The sequence below is a fragment of the Oncorhynchus kisutch genome, linkage group LG4 (genome assembly GCF_002021735.2).
Source record: "Oncorhynchus kisutch isolate 150728-3 linkage group LG4, Okis_V2, whole genome shotgun sequence".
NCBI lineage: Eukaryota > Metazoa > Chordata > Actinopteri > Salmoniformes > Salmonidae > Oncorhynchus > Oncorhynchus kisutch.
In genome coordinates this window covers 5,569,954-5,588,390 of record NC_034177.2, presented here as the reverse complement: position 1 = coordinate 5,588,390, position 18,437 = coordinate 5,569,954, and the positions used below count along the sequence as shown (strand labels likewise).

The 18,437-nt window shown below is 46.4% G+C and overlaps 1 protein-coding gene across 10 annotated transcripts in view; it reads right to left on the bottom strand.

The window, feature by feature from the left end:
• The window catches only part of ephb3b (eph receptor B3b), a 106,654-nt gene that overhangs the window by 35,813 nt on the left and 52,404 nt on the right, over nt 1–18,437 (bottom strand). For 6 of the 10 annotated variants that reach the window (XM_031822333.1, XM_031822340.1, XM_031822336.1 and 3 more), the window contains exons 3-5: nt 11,685–12,390; nt 4,956–5,111; nt 3,384–3,719 (exon numbers count right to left, since the gene is read on the bottom strand). In XM_031822333.1, the coding sequence (XP_031678193.1) occupies nt 3,384–3,719; nt 4,956–5,111; nt 11,685–12,390 (1,198 nt within the window). The remainder of the gene's footprint in view (nt 1–3,383; nt 3,720–4,955; nt 5,112–11,684; nt 12,391–18,437) is intronic. The other 4 variants (XM_031822335.1, XM_031822342.1, XM_031822343.1 and 1 more) reach the window with 1 other exon arrangement.

The following is an 18,437-nucleotide window of genomic DNA, read 5'->3' as shown; positions in this document are numbered from 1 at the left end:
TTTTGTTCTCAGAAAATTAATAAAACCTCCCAGGAAAAGTTTCAAGGAACGAGAGTAAAACATTTTTCAGAACCTCCCTTGAACCAGAGCATAATGTTCTCAGAACCTCCTTGGAACCAGAGTAAAATGTTCTCAGAACCTCCCTGGAACCATAGTAAAACGTTCTCAGAACTTCCCTGGAACCAGAGTTATACATTCTCAGAACCTCCCTGGAACCAGAGTTATACATTCTCAGAACTTCCCTGGAACCAGAGTTAAACATTCTCAGAACCTCCCTGGAACCAGAGTTAAACATTCTCAGAACCTCCCTGGAACCAGAGTTATACATTCTCAGAACCTCCCTGGAACCAGAGTTATACATTCTCAGAACCTCCCTGGAACCAGAGTTATACATTCTCAGAACTTCCCTGGAACCAGAGTTATACATTCTCAGAACCTCCCTGGAACCAGAGTTATACATTCTCAGAACCTCCCTGGAACCAGAGTTATACATTCTCAGAACTTCCCTGGAACCAGAGTTAAACATTCTCAGAACCTCCCTGGAACCAGAGTTATACATTCTCAGAACCTCCCTGGAACCAGAGTTATACATTCTCAGAACTTCCCTGCAACATAAAAATAAACCTTTCCAGAAGAGGTGAAATTTTCACTTCTGTTCTCAGAAGGTAAAAAAAAAAACATGATGTTTTACCAGTCAGAAAATATTTGGCTTCATTCCCCCACAATCAATGTGAAACTAGTGGGAAACCAGTTAACAGTGGGTTGAATCCCACAAAATCCAAGGAACCAAATGGGTTAGCTAGGTAGTTACTGAAGATGCCATGGGTTAACAGTGGGTTGATCCTAGCGGGCAGAACACTGCCTCACTGTTGTTATTCGTGGAGGTGTGTGCCAAGTGCTGTGGAAATGTCCTTTGGTAACAGCTCATGCCATTGTTTTTCTTCTTATACCTCACTTAAACTGCATACTGTATGTAACCCATACTTACAGTGGCTTGTGAAAGTATTCACCCCCCTTGGCATTTTTTCTATTTTGTTGCCTTACAACCTGGAATTAAAATAGATTTTTGGGGGGGTTTGAATCTATTGATTTACACAACATGACTACCACTTTGAAGAAGCTAAATATGTTTTATTGTAAAAAAAACAACTGAAAACTTGAGCGTGCATAACTATTCACCCGCCCAAAATCAATACTTTGTAGAGCCACCTTTTGCTGCAATTACAGCTGCAAGTTTCTTGGGGTATGTCTCTATTAGTTTGGCACATCTAACCACTGGGATTTTTGGCCATTCTTCAAGGCAAAATTGCTCCAGCTCCTTCAAGTTGGATGGGTTCCGCTGGTGTACAGCAATCTTTAAGTCATACCACAGATTCTCAATTGGATTGAGGTCTGGGCTTTGACTTGGCCATTCCAACACATTTAGGGTCATTGTCCTGCTAGAAGGTGAACCTCCATTCCAGTCTCAAATCTCTGGAAGACTGAAACTGGTTTCCCTCAAGAATTTCCCTGTATTTAGCGCCATCCATCAATCCTCCAATTAATGGCCAGTTTTCCCTGTCCCTGCCAATGAAAAACATCCCCATAGCATGATGCTACCACCTCCATGCTTCTGGGGATGGTGTTCTCCGGGTGATGTGAGGTGTTGGGTTTGCTCCAGACAAAGCTTTTTCCTTGATGGCAAAAAAGCTACATTTTTGTCTCATCTGACTAGAGTACCTTCTTCATATGTTTGGGGAGTCTTCGCCTTTTGGCAAAAACTAAACGTGTTTGCTTATGTTTTTGTTTAACCAATGGCTTTTTTCTGGCCACTCTTCTGTAAAGCCCTGCTCTGTGGAGTGTACGGGTTAAAGTGGTCCTATGGACAGACACTCTTCTGTAAAGCCCAGCTCTGTGGAGTGTACGGGTTAAAGTGGTCCTATGGACAGACACTCTTCTGTAAAGCCCAGCTCTGTGGAGTGTACGGGTTAAAGTGGTCCTATGGACAGACACTCTTCTGTAAAGCCCAGCTCTGTGGAGTGTACGGGTTAAAGTGGTCCTATGGACAGACACTCTTCTGTAAAGCCCAGCTCTGTGGAGTGTACGGGTTAAAGTGGTCCTATGGACAGACACTCTTCTGTAAAGCCCAGCTCTGTGGAGTGTACGGGTTAAAGTGGTCCTATGGACAGACACTCTTCTGTAAAGCCCAGCTCTGTGGAGTGTACGGGTTAAAGTGGTCCTATGGACAAACACTCTTCTGTAAAGCCCAGCTCTGTGGAGTGTACGGGTTAAAGTGGTCCTATGGACAGATACTCCAATCTCCGCTGTGGAGCTTTGCAGCTCCTTCAGGGTTATCTTTGGTCTCTTTGTTGCCTCTCTGATTAAAGCCCTCCTTGCCTGGTCCATGAGTTTTGGTGGGCGGCCCTCTCTTGGCAGGTTTGTTGGGATGCCATATTCTTTCCATATTTTAATAATGGATTTAATGGTGCTCCGTGGGATGTTCAAAGTTTCGGATATGTTTTTATCACGCAACCATGATCTGTACTTCTCCACAAAGTTGTCCCTGACCTGTGTGGAGAGCTCCTTGGTCTTCATAGTGCCGCTTGCTTGGTGGTGCCCCTTGCTTAGTGGTGTTGCAGACTCTGGGGCCTTTCAGAACAGGTGTATATACACTGAGATCATGTGACAGATCATGTGCACACAGGTGGACTTTATTTAACTAATTATGTGACTTCTGAAGATAATTGGTGGCACCAGATCTTATTTAGGGGATTCATAGCAAAGGGGGTGAATACATATGCACGCACCACTTTTCAGGATTTTATTTATTATAAGTAATTCTTTTTCATTTCACTTCACCAATTTGGACTATTTTGTGTATGTCCATTACATGAAATCCAGATAAAAATGTATTTAAATTACAGGTTGTAATGAAACAAAATAGGAAAAATGCCAAAAGGGGGGGGTGAAAACATTTGCAAGGCACTGTACATACAGAGGGACTGTAGCTATCATAACAAACATCTACTTCTACCTGCATTGCTGCTGAAAAATACTTTTATCTTATTATTTACATTATATTTTATCTTGTTTGTTGTGTACTAAAATATTCCAGCTTTTATTTTCATAATTTTTTTATTTATTCGTTTTTATCCTGAAATTTATAAAAAGCTTGATTTGATTTGACACAAACACCATCTTAACCAATTCTATCGTAAAAGTGCAGCACTGATTGTAGCACAGTGCCGTTGTGCCCTTGAGAAAGGCACTGTACACCGTTAATTCATCCAGGGATTGTTTCTCTGTGGCTGACCTTGTTCTCTTTCTGTGTATCTTTTGGTTTGTTTCACAATACAACAATAAAAGTATATTCGATCCAATACAACAGTCAAGCTTCTACCTACCGGCTTGGTTGGTGGTGATATTGACGGCGGAGAACTGCGGCGTGTACGGGTTCTTATTCGACACGCCGTTGACGGCCTGGATCTCAAAGCTGTACTGGGTGTGGGCCTGCAGGTTTCGGACCGCCACGCGCCGCTGCGTCAGGCCCAGGTGGCGCGGCGAGATGTCTACATTGTCGTCGCAGCGCGAGCACATGCCGCGCTCGGGCAGGCACTTCTTGCAGATGACGTTGTAGAAGATGTCGTCGCGACCGCCCGAGTCACGAGGCTCGCTCCACTCCAGGACCAGGTAGGTCTCATTGACGTTGGAGATGACGTTGCGCGGGGCCGAGGGAACGGCTGTGGGAGGAACAAAAGACAAAAAAAATATTTTTTTAAATTTAAAAATACTTTATTGTCAAGACAAAATTATTGCCAAAGCATCAATGTTGAACAATTCCACCAGGACATCAAATATAACAAGGATTAGAATGTAATATATTCTATTTCATTAGGACTTTGATGCTAGGGGTGCTAGATGAGGTGAGTTCTCTTCTCTCTGCTTGGAGAAAGCTTAAAACAAAATAAACGGACGTTACAGTTCTTTCTGCGAGGAGGAGAGCGTGTGAGAGGGTGTTTGTGTGCGTGCACGTGCATGCCAGCTTGTGCACGTGCACGCATATTTGTGCTGTGTGGAAACAGCTAAAGGGGATGAGAGAGACTATTGGCAGCAGAGAAGCAATTCTTATCCAATTATTGGCAGCACTTTGGGGTACGAACAGCTAGGGAGCCATATCTCTGGCAGCATTTTGGGAGAATCACCACCAGTGAAAGGATTAGTCTCTGTGTGTGTGTGTGTGTGTGTGTGTGTGTGTGTGTGTGTGTGTGTGTGTGTGTGTGTGCATGGTCTCCATGTACTTAACTAAGACACATCCACTAGATAAGTTCCTCCACTCTGCCAGAGCGAGGTAGCGGCTGTACGGACGTATAGGCAGCGATAACGTCAGGCTAAAGTTTGTTAGGACTGTTGTTGTACATGTAGCAATGTGGGAATGTTGTCAGAACCTTCAGAGAGGAACGATACAGGTGCTGTGGGGAGGCCATAGTTCAGAGAGAAACGACTTGTTTCTTCAGTGTTACCCACAACCTGACTCTATACAGGCCCTTGAGCAGCAAATTCTCATGTTGGTTGTTTTATTTGGAAAACGTATTTACTGTATATACACAGTAACTCAACTAGTTGCAAAATGGCCCGCTTTCTGGTGTAATGACTGTAAGTCTATGGGTATATGCTAGCATCCTGCTAACTGATGCAATGACTGTAAATCTATGGGTATATGCTAGCATCCTGCTAACTGATGCAATGACTGTAAATCTATGGGTATATGCTAGCATCCTGCTAACTGATGCAATGACTGTAAATCTATGGGTATATGCTAGCATCCTGCTAACTGGTGCAACGACTGTAAGTCTATGGGTATATGCTAGCATCCTGCTAACTGGTGCAACGACTGTAAGTCTATGGGTACATGCTAGCATCCTGCTAACTGGTGCAACGACTGTAAGTTTATGGGTATATGCTAGCATGCCACTTACTGGTGCAGGCGTTGTCTGGTGAGTCTGTGTCTGAGCGGTAGAAGCCGTTTCTACAGGAGCATACGTTGGCTGCGCCAGAGCTGGTACGGCTGTTGGGTGGGCAGGGTGTGCAGAAACCCTCGCCCTGCTTGGATTTGAACGTGCCCGGGCTGCAAGCTGAGAGAGAGAGAGAGAGAGAGAGAGAGAGAGAGAGAGAGAGAGAGAGAGAGAGAGAGAGAGAGAGAGAGAGAGAGAGAGAGAGAGAGAGAGAGAGAGAGAGAGAGAGAGAGAGAACAGAGTGAGTCCAATAGCCAGTGAAAGTACACAGATAAAGTGGACTGGGTTAACACAGCTCAATGAAAACACACTCATTTCAATCTTTAGCTTTTTACTGAATGTCGTTGAATGTTGATGTTGTTTTTGGTGTGTGTGTTTGTCAGTGTGTGTGTGTGAACAGTATGTCCGTGTGTTATCATGGCACTCTCTCTGAGCCTTTGTGGTAAACTACAGCTTCCCTCATAACGGACAGCTCTCACTGGTGCTGGTTTTGTGTTAGTTTTCCCCATGGAGAGCACCGCCAACGTTGGAGAAAGACGGTGGTTTTAACCAGCATGCACACGCTGTCATCACAAATTACTAGCACACCGCTCAGAGGAAAACACACAAGCTTGCGTGAAGCTTCCTCTGAACTCCTTAATGCACTCACACACCGACACACTGATACACACACACACAAACACACACACACACACACACACTGACAAACACACACGCACACACACTGACACACACACACATTGACAAACACACACACACACACACTCACTCACACACCGACACACACTGATACACACACACACACACTGACAAACACACACACTGACACACACACTGTCACACCTAGACACAAACACACACACACACATACTTCCCTGCCACTTGGGAACAACCTTTACTTCCCAGTAACATGCCAATAGTCGGCCTTTTTCTAATTCATCCAGTTTACTGCACCACTAATGGATAATGGATTTGGTATAGATCAGTGGAGGCTGGTGGGAGGAGCTATAGGAGGACAGGCTCATTGTAACGGCTAGAATGGAATGAATGAAACCGTTCCACTTATTTGATTCCAGTCGTTACAATGAGCCCGTCCTCCTATAGCTCCTTCCACCAGCCTCCTCTGGTATAGATGTAATGTGTTCTCAATGCTACCCGGAGGCACATCGTTTCTCTGATGGAAAGTGTCATAACATTGTCAATCGGTGCCCTTTGTAGACTCCCTATCCAAGTTTATAACTCTGGTGATGAGTCAGGAGGCAGCACAGGAAAGGTGATGAGTTAGGAGGCAGCACAGGAAAGGTGATGAGTTAGGAGGCAGCACAGGAAAGGTGATGAGTTAGGAGGCAGGCAGCACAGGAAAGGTGATGAGTTAGGAGGCAGGCAGCACAGGAAAGGTGATGAGTCAGGAGGCAGCACAGGAAAGGTGATGAGTCAGGAGGCAGCACGCAGCACAGGAAAGGTGATGAGTCAGGAGGCAGCACGCAGCACAGGAAAGGTGATGAGTCAGGAGGCAGCACGCAGCACAGGAAAGGTGATGAGTCAGGAGGCAGCACGCAGCACAGGAAAGGTGATGAGTCAGGAGGCAGCACGCAGCACAGGAAAGGTGATGAGTCAGGAGGCAGCACACAGCACAGGAAAGGTGATGAGTCAGGAGGCAGCACGCAGCACAGGAAAGCTGATGAGTCAAGAGGCAGCACAGGAAAGGTGATGAGTCAGGAGGCAGCACAGGAAAGGTGATGAGTTAGGAGGCAGCACAGGAAAGGTGATGAGTCAGGAGGCAGCACGCAGCACAGGAAAGGTGATGAGTTAGGAGGCAGCACGCAGCACAGGAAAGGTGATGAGTCAGGAGGCAGCACAGGAAAGGTGATGAGTCAGGAGGCAGCACGCAGCACAGGAAAGGTGATGAGTTAGGAGGCAGCACGCAGCACAGGAAAGGTGATGAGTCAGGAGGCAGCACGCAGCACAGGAAAGGTGATGAGTCAGGAGGCAGCACAGGAAAGGTGATGAGTCAGGAGGCAGGCAGCACAGGAAAGGTGATGAGTCAGGAGTTAGCACAGGAAAGGTGATGAGTCAGGAGGCAGGCAGCACAGGAAAGGTGATGAGTCAGGAGGCAGGCAGCACAGGAAAGGTGATGAGTCAGGAGGCAGCACAGGAAAGGTGATGAGTCAGGAGGCAGCACGCAGCACAGGAAAGGTGATGAGTCAGGAGGCAGCACACAGCACAGGAAAGCACGGCGCAGGCAACAGGCGGCTCTATCTTTCTATATCTCACTAAACTGTCATGTTAATTAGAAGATGAATGGAACCATCTTGGTGTGTTAATGAAAAAAAAAAGGGGAAAGGAAGGTGAGAGAGCAAATGTTGATTAGCATGATCCGCCAGCTCACTCCTCAGTGTCAAGGTTGTTTTGGTTCAACATCTTCCGTGTTGCTACTGGTTATGTTTGCTTCCTGTTGAAAGAATCATTTGGAAACGGGTGGAAATGAGGTCAATGATAGCATTGTGGGACTGGTTCTTGTCACGATCATCACCGTTGCCCTCTGTGTGAAGGTTAAATATTGGTGCATAAGCTGCATTAGCCTGCTGAGCCGTGTTCATTATCACTGAGTGTGTTTGTCTTTCAATCATTAATCACCCAAAGCAATGGCTACCAGAGTAACAGGAAGCGACAGCATTTCCCCCCCCCTAACACCACCAGTCAAGATATGAACGTGCTAGCAGCATGCTAGTTGTGCTATATGTGTTGGTTGTTTTTCATGTTCATTATGAATTATCGTGTTTGAAGGGCACTAACCTAGCTAAGGTGGTGTGGGGGGTGGTCAGATAAGATGCTCGTCCTGCAAGATTGTTTTTTTTGCAGATCTCTCTCCCTCTCTCTCTCTCTCTCTCCCTCTCTCTCTCTCTCTCTCTCTCTCTGTCTCTCTCTCTCTCTCTCTCTCTCTCTCTCTGTCTCTCTCTCTCTCTCTCTCTCTCTCTCTCTGTCTCTCTCTCTCTCTCTCTCTCTCTCTCTCTCTCTCTCTCTCTCTCTCTCTCTCTCTCTCTCTCTCTCCCTCTCTCCCTCTCCCTCTCTCTCTCTCTCTCTCTCTCTCCTCTCTCTCTCTCTCTCTCTCTCTCTCTCTCTCTCAATTCAATTCAATGTGGCTTCATTGGCATGGGAAACATATGTTTACATTGCCAAAGAAAGTGAAGTAGATAATATAAACAATAAAAATGAACAGTAAACATTGCACTCACAGAAGTCCCAAAAGAATAAAGAGATTAGAAATGTCATTTTATATATATTTATATATATACTTTGTTTGTAGCGATGTTCAAATGGTTAAAGTACAAAAGAGAAAATAAATATGCAAAAATATGGGTTGTATTTACAAAGATGTTTGTTCTTCACTGGTTGACCTTTTCTCTCTCTCTCTCTCTGTCTATCTCTTTTTCTCTCGCTCTCATTCCATCTCTCTTTGTCTCTCTTGCTCGCTCTCTCTCTCTTTCTCTCTCTCTCTCTCCCTTTTTCGCTCTCTCTCTCTGTCTCTCTCTCTCTCCCTCCCTCTCTCTGTTTCTCTCTTTCTCTCTCTCTCTCTCCCTCCCTCTCTCTCTCTTTCGCTCTCTCTCTCTGGCCCTCTATCCCTCTCTCTCTCTCTCTCTCTGGCCCTCTATCCCTCTCTCACTCTCTCTCCCTCTCTTTTTCCTCCTCTCTCTCTCCCGTACTATCTTCGTCTCTGTCTATACCCTCTCATGCTGAGCTTACGGCTCAAGGACCTTTAGACTAGGAGAGAAAGTGGGAATAAAACAATAATACAAGAGGGAGAGGACAAGGAGAGAGAGATGTGCAGGTAGACATACACAGACAGTCAGAGAGAGAGAGAGGGAGTGAGAGATGTGCAGGTAGACATACACAGACAGTCAGAGAGAGAGAGAGGGAGAGGACAAGGAGAGAGAGATGTGCAGGTAGACATACACAGACAGTCAGAGAGAGAGAGAGGGAGAGGACAAGGAGAGAGAGATGTGCAGGTAGACATACACAGACAGTCAGAGAGGGAGAGGACAAGGAGAGAGAGATGTGCAGGTAGACATACACAGACAGTCAGAGAGAGAGAGAGGGAGAGGACAAGGAGAGAGAGATGTGCAGGTAGACATACACAGACAGTCAGAGAGGGAGAGGACAAGGAGAGAGAGATGTGCAGGTAGACATACACAGACAGTCAGAGAGGGAGAGAGGGAGAGGACAAGGAGAGAGAGATGTGCAGGTAGACATACACAGACAGTCAGAGAGGGAGAGGACAAGGAGAGAGAGATGTGCAGGTAGACATACACAGACAGTCAGAGAGAGAGAGAGAGAGGGAGAGAGAGATGTGCAGGTAGACATACACAGACAGTCAGAGAGGGAGAGGACAAGGAGAGAGAGATGTGCAGGTAGACATACACAGACATTCAGAGAGGGAGAGAGGGAGAGAGAGATGTGCAGGTAGACATACACAGAAAGTCAGAGAGGGAGAGAGAGTGGGAGATGTGCAGGTAGACATACACAGAAAGTCAGAGAGGGAGAGAGGGAGAGAGAGTGGGAGATGTGCAGGTAGACATACACAGAAAGTCAGAGAGGGAGAGAGAGTGGGAGATGTGCAGGTAGACATACACAGAAAGTCAGAGAGGGAGAGAGAGTGGGAGATGTACAGGTAGACATACACAGACAGTCAGAGAGAGAAGGAGAGAGCGAGGGAGGTAGAGAGAGAGTGGGAGATGTACAGGTAGACATACACAGAAAGTCAGAGAGAGAGAGAGAGAGAGAGAGAGAGTGGGAGATGTACAGGTAGACATACATAGAAAGTCAGAGAGAGAGAGAGAGAGAGAGAGAGAGAGAGGGAGAGAGAGTGGGAGATGTACAGGTAGACATACACAGAAAGTCAGAGAGAGAGAGAGAGAGAGAGAGAGAGTGGGAGATGTACAGGTAGACATACACAGAAAGACAGAGAGAGAAGGAGAGAGCGAGGGAGGTAGAGAGAGAGTGGGAGAGATAGAAAAAGAGAGAGGAAGAGATGTACAGGTCGACAAACAGAGAAAGTCAGACAGTGAGAGAGGGAGAAAGAGAGACAGAGAGAGAGACAGAAAGAGAGAGAGAGGGAAAGAGAGAGAGAGGGAGAGGGAGAGAGAGAGAGAGAAAGAGAGAGATAGAAAAAGAGAGAGAGATAGAAAGAGAGAGGGACAGAGAGAGCGAGAGAGACAGAAAGAGAGAGAGAGAGAGAGACAGAGAGAGAGAGGGACAGAGAGAGAGACCGAGAGAGCGAGAGAGAGAGAGAGAGAGAGAAAGAGAAAGGGAGAGTTAGAGCAATAGACAGATAAATAGTAAATAGGGAAAAAGAGAGAGGCGACAGGGAGATTTATCCACTGTGGTTTCCGGTGAACATGATTAGAGAGCATTTTATCAGGCCCAGTCGCCAGGGATTTGCCCTTGAGCTGCCAGAGGCAAACAAATGAGTTTTTAACCACGCACCCCGGCCAATAGATTTACTGTGCCCACTCGCACACCCTTTAAAAGGTGGGTACACATTCAATGCCATGCACTGTAGGGTGCATGCGACATGAAGAACACCCCTGTTTCTCTCAATGTATTTTCTTCTTAAACTTCCAGATCATTCCTAAGCTACACGCTCTTCCTTTCTGTTTATCTCTCTCCTGAATCTCCTTCTCTGTCTACAGGGTGTCGTGATGTACAGGCCTGACACACGCGTGCGCGTGCGCGTACACGTACAAACACACACACACACACACACACACACACACACACACACACACACACACACACCCACACACACACACACACACACACACACCCCGCATCACAATCAGCCGTGCAAATCGATAACTCTGACATCGGCCAGTCAACATTCCACTACCCCCCCAGTCTAACGTTCCACTACCTCTAGTCTATCGTTCCACTACACCCAGTATAACGTTCCACTACCCCCAGTCTAACGTTCCCCTACCCCCCCAGTCTAATGTTCCACTACCCCCCAGTCTAACGTTCCACTACCCCCAGTCTAATGTTCCACTACCCCCTAGGTCTAACATTCCACTACCCCGAGTCTAACGTTCCACTACCCCCCCAGTCTAACGTTCCACTACCCCCCAGTCTAACGTTCCACTACCCCCAGTCTAACGTTCCAATACCCCCAGTCTAATGTTCCACTACCCCCTAGGTCTAACGTTCCACTACCCCCAGTCTAACATTCCACTACCTTGACTCTAACGTTCCACTACCCCCCCAGTCTAACGTTCCGCTACCCCCAGTCTAACGTTCCAGTACCCCCCACCTCTTTTCCCCTCCCTCCCTCCTCCCCTCCACTCTCTGTCCCCTGCACTCCATCTGAGCCGTGGCCTGCTGTTTTAATTCATCTTGGTCTGAACCTCTGTGAACCTGTTCTGTTCTCTATCAGACCTCACTCTCCTAGAACTGTCCAGCTTGCTCAGGTGTCATATAGGTTACTGACAACACGTTTATTTATGAATCTACTACTGGGACAATCGAAGTCAGGGGAGGTAGAGAGAGTACACTGACTATATGATCAGTTTTTTTGTGCATTGTTGGTTTCTTTGTTTCAAAATCAGTAAGGCTGAATGTAGTTGACATTTTGACACAAAATAGCTGACCCCAAAGTGGACACACAAAGCACCCCAAAAATGGCCACCAAAAAAAACTCACCCTGACATTGAGTGTCCTTGATGTCACACTCACCCTGACACTGGGTGTCCTTCATCGCGGGCTCGAACCCGGACGCGCAGGTGCACGATCCCACGGGAACCATCCATTCGCCGTCCCCGTTGCAGTACAGCTTGAGAGGCACGGACACCTCAAGAGCGTTGGGAACACATGTTCCGGGCGCGATGACCAACGACGTGGCCTCTGCCCCCGTGGCCGTCTCGGGGAACACGGCGAAGTTCGCGATGGTGGTCGAACACTTCTTATAGAAGACTCGGACAGAAATCAGCGACATACAAGCCCCCAGATCTTGGAATGCCAGGTAAAACCCAGTCTTGGAAAGAGGTCCGAAGCTCCGTACTTTCGTGTTCACCCTTCCCGACTCCAACATGGAGAAACTCTCATCGGGCGCGATGGTGTCCACCTTCACATAGGGATTTTCCATCCAGAATGGACTCGTCTCCGTGGCCGAGTCTGAGTCGGACTCGTAGTAGAAGAGGTTAAAGGTCTCCTTGCAGGAGCCGGGGATGTTGGGGATGCTGTTGCAGTCGCGCACAGTGAACTTCATCTCCACGTAGACTCTGAGGACGTCTTTGCGTGGGATGAAGTCACTGCGTAGCCAGTTGTTCTGGTTGGCCTCGCGCACGTTGCACACCTGGTACGTCCGGATGGGGTTCATGGCGTCATCGTAGCCACTCACCTCCTCCCACTGTGGGTGGAGAAAGAGGGAGGGAGGGAGGGAGGGAGGGAGGGAGGGAGGGAGGGAGGGAGGGAGGGAGGGAGATAGAGGTTAGTGTTATGGTCAAACTAAGGTCAAATGTCCTATACTGTATGCATTCATAAACACATTGGCAGAACACTCTCATTCACACACACACTCTCACACACCCACACACACACTCCCACACACACACACACACACTTTCTTTCTCACACACACACTCTGACACACACTCTCCCACTCTCTCACACGCACTCATACACTCTCTCTCACACACACACACACACACACACAGACACAGACAGACAGACAGACAGACAGACTGGTCTGTTCTGACCTCAGAGTCCAATAACACAACTAGAAGAGAGAAATGAGGTGAATTGGTACCATTAGAAACAGACAGATGAAAGAAACGATAAGTCGCATTTTATTTTCAATTACGTTCCGGTCTGCGTATTTAGGTGGAGTGCTGTTTCCAGCCGTGCCACGGCCTTTCATCTCTGGTTACGCAGCAATGAGTCAGGGAAACAAAAGGGACAGCGAATTCATCACAATTATGATGGAGTGTCAGCCCAGCACTTCCCAAAAAAAAACGAACAGCCCTGTTGTATACCTCATTCTCCGGGTTACCGAATAGTCGCCACCTCACAAGTAATTACGTTTCAATGAAAGTTTCAATGACGTTTCAATGACGTTTTAATTACGTTTTAATTACGTTTCAATGACGTTTCAATGATGTTTTAGTTACGTTTCAATGACGTTTCAATGACATTTCAATGACGTTTCAATGACGTTTTAATTACGTTACAATGACGTTTTAATTCCGTTTCAATTACGTTTTAATTCCGTTTCAATGACGTTTCAATGACGTTTTAATTACGTTTCAATGACATTTCAATGATCGCATCTACCTCTACAGCCGGCAAAAAAGGTTACCATCATCTTTGTCTTTTCCTTCTTAATTATTTATCTCACAGCCCAAAGAGATGAATTACCGAGGCAACAGCTCTGATTACTGAGTAAATGAGACTGTGGTGCTACAAGTGTTATTTACAGAACAGACGTGGTTTATTTTTAACTACTTTAACTTTAATGTCTCAATACATGGCTACACTCGACCGAGGATGTTTATGACGATTATGTCAATCGAAGCAAAACAACCTTTTCAAGTGGGGCCAAATGGGAAAACTGCAAAGAATGTCAACCGACACACTAGGCTTCCAACTAGACAATGCACCAACAACTCTGAAACAACCCATCCTGAGTCAAAATGGACAACATCAGTAAACGCCATGTTTGACCTCGCTCTTCAATTCACCACCCTGTTCTGGGTCAATCGAGTTTACCACCGAAACGTTGACACTGCCCGAGATACAGAGAGAAAGTGAGAAAATAACACCGATTAGTTTTTTTCCCGAAAAGTTTTCTCTCTGAGGCTGAGGACTCTTAATTAGAGGCCTAATATGGATGTAGTGAAGACAGGCTATTAATCCAGCAGGACCCTGGCGACCTAAGGGAGAGGGGGGGGGGGCTTAGTTGAGGATAAACCACAGAGAAGGCTTTAATACTCGGGCTATCTGAGGGAACCGGCGGGGGGGGAATCGATAATCACCAGCCAGGTCAATGGGACGAGAGAAAGCATAAAGTGTCAATGGGTATTTAGTTCAGTGTAATAAATCACCCGAGTGTACAAAAGAGAGATTGTGTGTGTGTGTGTGTGTGTGTGTGTGTGTGTGTGTGTGTGGAGGTCAACCCCGTGAGACCACACGTGCAGCACAAATACAGACACTTCTTGCCATCCTTGCTTACCAAACGTGAATGAATTTGGTAGGTCAAATCAAATTTTATTTGTCACATACACATGGTTAGCAGATGTTAATGCGAGTGTAGCGAAATGCTTGTGCTTCTAGTTCCGACAATGCAGTAATAACGAACAAGTAATCTAACTAACAATTCCAAAACTACTACCTTATAGACACAAGTATAAAGAATATGTACATAAAGATATATGAGTGAGTGATGGTACAGAGCGGCATAGGCAAGATACATTAGATGGTCGTGTGAACAGCCAGGTCACCTGTGATACAAGTCAGTATTTGACGTCCGTCTATGTCTCAGGGACGTCGGGAGATGATGTGGAAACCGGCCACTAGGGGCAATCCCATCCCACAACGGCAAAATCTAAACCTACTTGATAGTAACAGCGCTCACTGTTGCCCCTAGTGGCCGGTTTCCACGTCATCTCCCATCATGCATCTCATTCCATACGCTTGCAAGATCGAATCCAGCGATAGAAAGAAAGAATGGGAAAGTTGTTTTTGAGAGTTTTTGTTTTAAGCCTATTGCAAACCTTAAACTTAACCTTAACCATTCAGATTTAATGCCTAACCTTAATATTTCAGAGTCAATACCTAAACTAAAACCTAAACTTAAATCATTTGGAGTCAATACCTAAATTTAAACATAATCTTAAGATTTCAGAGTCAATACCTAAACTAAAACCTAAACGTAAATAATTTGGAGTTAATGTCAAAACTAAATCTAAACTTAAATAATTTGGAGAAAAATGCCTAAACTTAAACCTTAAACACTTTGAAATTGGAGGTCTTCAAAATCTCTCGAAATGTGACGTTTGAAAAACATGGATGAACGTCTAACTCTGACGTGAGACTGTGAGAGCGAGTTGCTGTGTGAAACAGGGTCAAGTTCTTCGGCATCGATTTTGTCTAACTCTGACGTGAGACTGTGAGAGCGAGTTGCTGTGTGAAACAGGGTCAAGTTCTTCGGCATCGATTTTGTCTAACTCTGACGTGAGACTGTGAGAGCGAGTTGCTGTGTGAAACAGGGTCAAGTTCTTCGGCATCGATTTTGGACTAAAATAATATAGTTATGGCTTTTACAAGTCAACTCTGTGGTAAATTGACAAGGAATGCCCACATACGTTTCAATATTAATTTCCTTTGTTTCTAAAAAATAAGAAATAAAATGTGCACAGCCATGTACAAACGATATGCCAACTCAACATGGGGCTTCCGAGTGGCGCAGTGGTCTAAGGCACGGAATCGTAGTGCTTGAGGCATCACTACATATACACTGGTTTGAATCCAAGCTGGTATCACAACCGGCCGTGATAGTGAGTCCCATTGGGCAGCGCATAATTGGCCCAGCATCGTCCGGGTTTGGCCGGGGGGTTCTGCCCTGAACAGGCAGTTAACCCACTGTTCCTAGACCAGTTAACCCACTGTTCCTAGGCCAGTTAACCCACTGTTCCTAGGCCAGTTAACCCACTGTTCCTAGACCAGTTAACCCACTGTTCCTAGGCCAGTTAACCCACTGTTCCTAGGCCAGTTAACCCACTGTTCCTAGGCCAGTTAACCCACTGTTCCTAGACCAGTTAACCCACTGTCCTAGGCAGTTAACCCACTGTTCCTAGGCCAGTTAACCCACTGTTCCTAGGCCAGTTAACCCACTGTTCCTAGGCCAGTTAACCCACTGTTCCTAGGCCAGTTAACCCACTGTTCCTAGGCCAGTTAACCCACTGTTCCTAGGCCAGTTAACCCCACTGTTCCTAGGCCAGTTAACCCACTGTTCCTAGGCCAGTTAACCCACTGTTCCTAGGCCAGTTAACCCACTGTTCCTAGGCCAGTTAACCCACTGTTCCTAGGCCAGTTAACCCACTGTTCCTAGGCCAGTTAACCCACTGTTCCTAGGCCAGTTAACCCACTGTTCCTAGGCCAGTTAACCCACTGTTCCTAGGCCAGTTAACCCACTGTTCCTAGGCCAGTTAACCCACTGTTCCTAGGCCAGTTAACCCACTGTTCCTAGGCCAGTTAACCCACTGTTCCTAGGCCAGTTAACCCACTGTTCCTAGGCCAGTTAACCCACTGTTCCTAGACCAGTTAACCCACTGTTCCTAGGCCAGTTAACCCACTGTTCCTAGGCCAGTTAACCCACTGTTCCTAGACCAGTTAACCCACTGTTCCTAGGCCAGTTAACCCACTGTTCCTAGGCCAGTTAACCCACTGTTCCTAGGCCAGTTAACCCACTGTTCCTAGGCCAGTTAACCCACTGTTCCTAGGCCAGTTAACCCACTGTTCCTAGGCCAGTTAACCCACTGTTCCTAGGCCAGTTAACCCACTGTTCCTAGTCCAGTTAACCCACTGTTCCTAGGCCAGTTAACCCACTGTTCCTAGTCCAGTTAACCCACTGTTCCTAGGCCAGTTAACCCACTGTTCCTAGGCCAGTTAACCCACTGTTCCTAGGCCAGTTAACCCACTGTTCCTAGGCCAGTTAACCCACTGTTCCTAGGCCAGTTAACCCACTGTTCCTAGGCCAGTTAACCCACTGTTCCTAGGCCAGTTAACCCACTGTTCCTAGGCCAGTTAACCCACTGTTCCTAGGCCAGTTAACCCACTGTTCCTAGGCCAGTTAACCCACTGTTCCTAGGCCAGTTAACCCACTGTTCCTAGGCCAGTTAACCCACTGTTCCTAGGCCAGTTAACCCACTGTTCCTAGTCCAGTTAACCCACTGTTCCTAGACCAGTTAACCCACTGTTCTAGGCCAGTTAACCCACTGTTCCTAGGCCAGTTAACCCACTGTTCCTAGGCCAGTTAACCCACTGTTCCTAGGCCAGTTAACCCACTGTTCCTAGGCCAGTTAACCCACTGTTCCTAGACCAGTTAACCCACTGTTCCTAGACCAGTTAACCCACTGTTCCTAGGCCAGTTAACCCACTGTTCCTAGACCAGTTAACCCACTGTTCCTAGACCAGTTAACCCACTGTTCCTAGACCAGTTAACCCACTGTTCCTAGACCAGTTAACCCACTGTTCCTAGGCCAGTTAACCCACTGTTCCTAGGCCAGTTAACCCACTGTTCCACTGTTCCTAGGCCAGTTAACCCACTGTTCCTAGGCCAGTTAACCCACTGTTCCTAGACCAGTTAACCCACTGTTCCTAGGCCAGTTAACCCACTGTTCCTAGGCCAGTTAACCCACTGTTCCACTGTTCCTAGGCCAGTTAACCCACTGTTCCTAGGCCAGTTATTGTAAATAATAATTTGTTCTTAACTGACTTGCCAAGTTAAAAATAAAGGTTAAATAAAAATATAATTGTTTTTTTTAAATACTCATATGTATAGTTATAATGCGGTTAAGTACAATACATATTCAGTAGGAATTAGTGATATAGTGTCCACAATGTTACTTTCTGATTCACTGGGACATTGCTACTGCAGGGACAAAGTATGTGAGGGTTTGACTTAAGACCTAAACCTAGCTCCAGACCTGCATACCAACCAAGGCAGTTAGTCTAGGTACCTTTATTTAACTAGGCAAGTCAGTTAATTAAGAACAAATTCTTATTTTCAGTGACGGCCTAGGAACAGTGGGTTAACTGCCTGTTCACGGGCAGAATGACAGATTTGTACCTTGTCAGCTCGGGGGAGTTTGAACTTGCAACCTTCTGGTTACTAGTCCAACTCTCTAACCACTAGGCTACCCTGCCGCCCCATTCTGGTTGGCACACTAGTATCCTCAAAGCTTAGGTTTTTAGAAAAGTTAGCATGATGTGCCTAACATTTACTAGTCTGTAGGTTCACAGTTTGCTAACAGAACCATGCTAACAAAAGTCATTAGATATGTGAGCTCGAGTGAATACGACAGGCTACATGCTAAAGGCTACATGCTAAAGGCTACATGCTAAAGGCTACGAGCTAAATAAGGGCTACATGCTACAGACTACAGGCTAGGCATCCTGGTCGCTAGCTACACCATGTTATCTGTGTCTGGGAATCTCCCTGGAGATAAACTGAGCCCAGTAAAATTAACCCCTCTAGAGCTTGGAATTCCCCCTCCATCTGTTTGGGGAGAAACGGCACACAACACACACACACATGCACACACACATGCACACACACATGCACACACACATGCACACACACATGCACACACACACATGCACACACACACACACAACACAAACACACATGCACACACACATGCACACACACAACACACACACACATGCACACACACA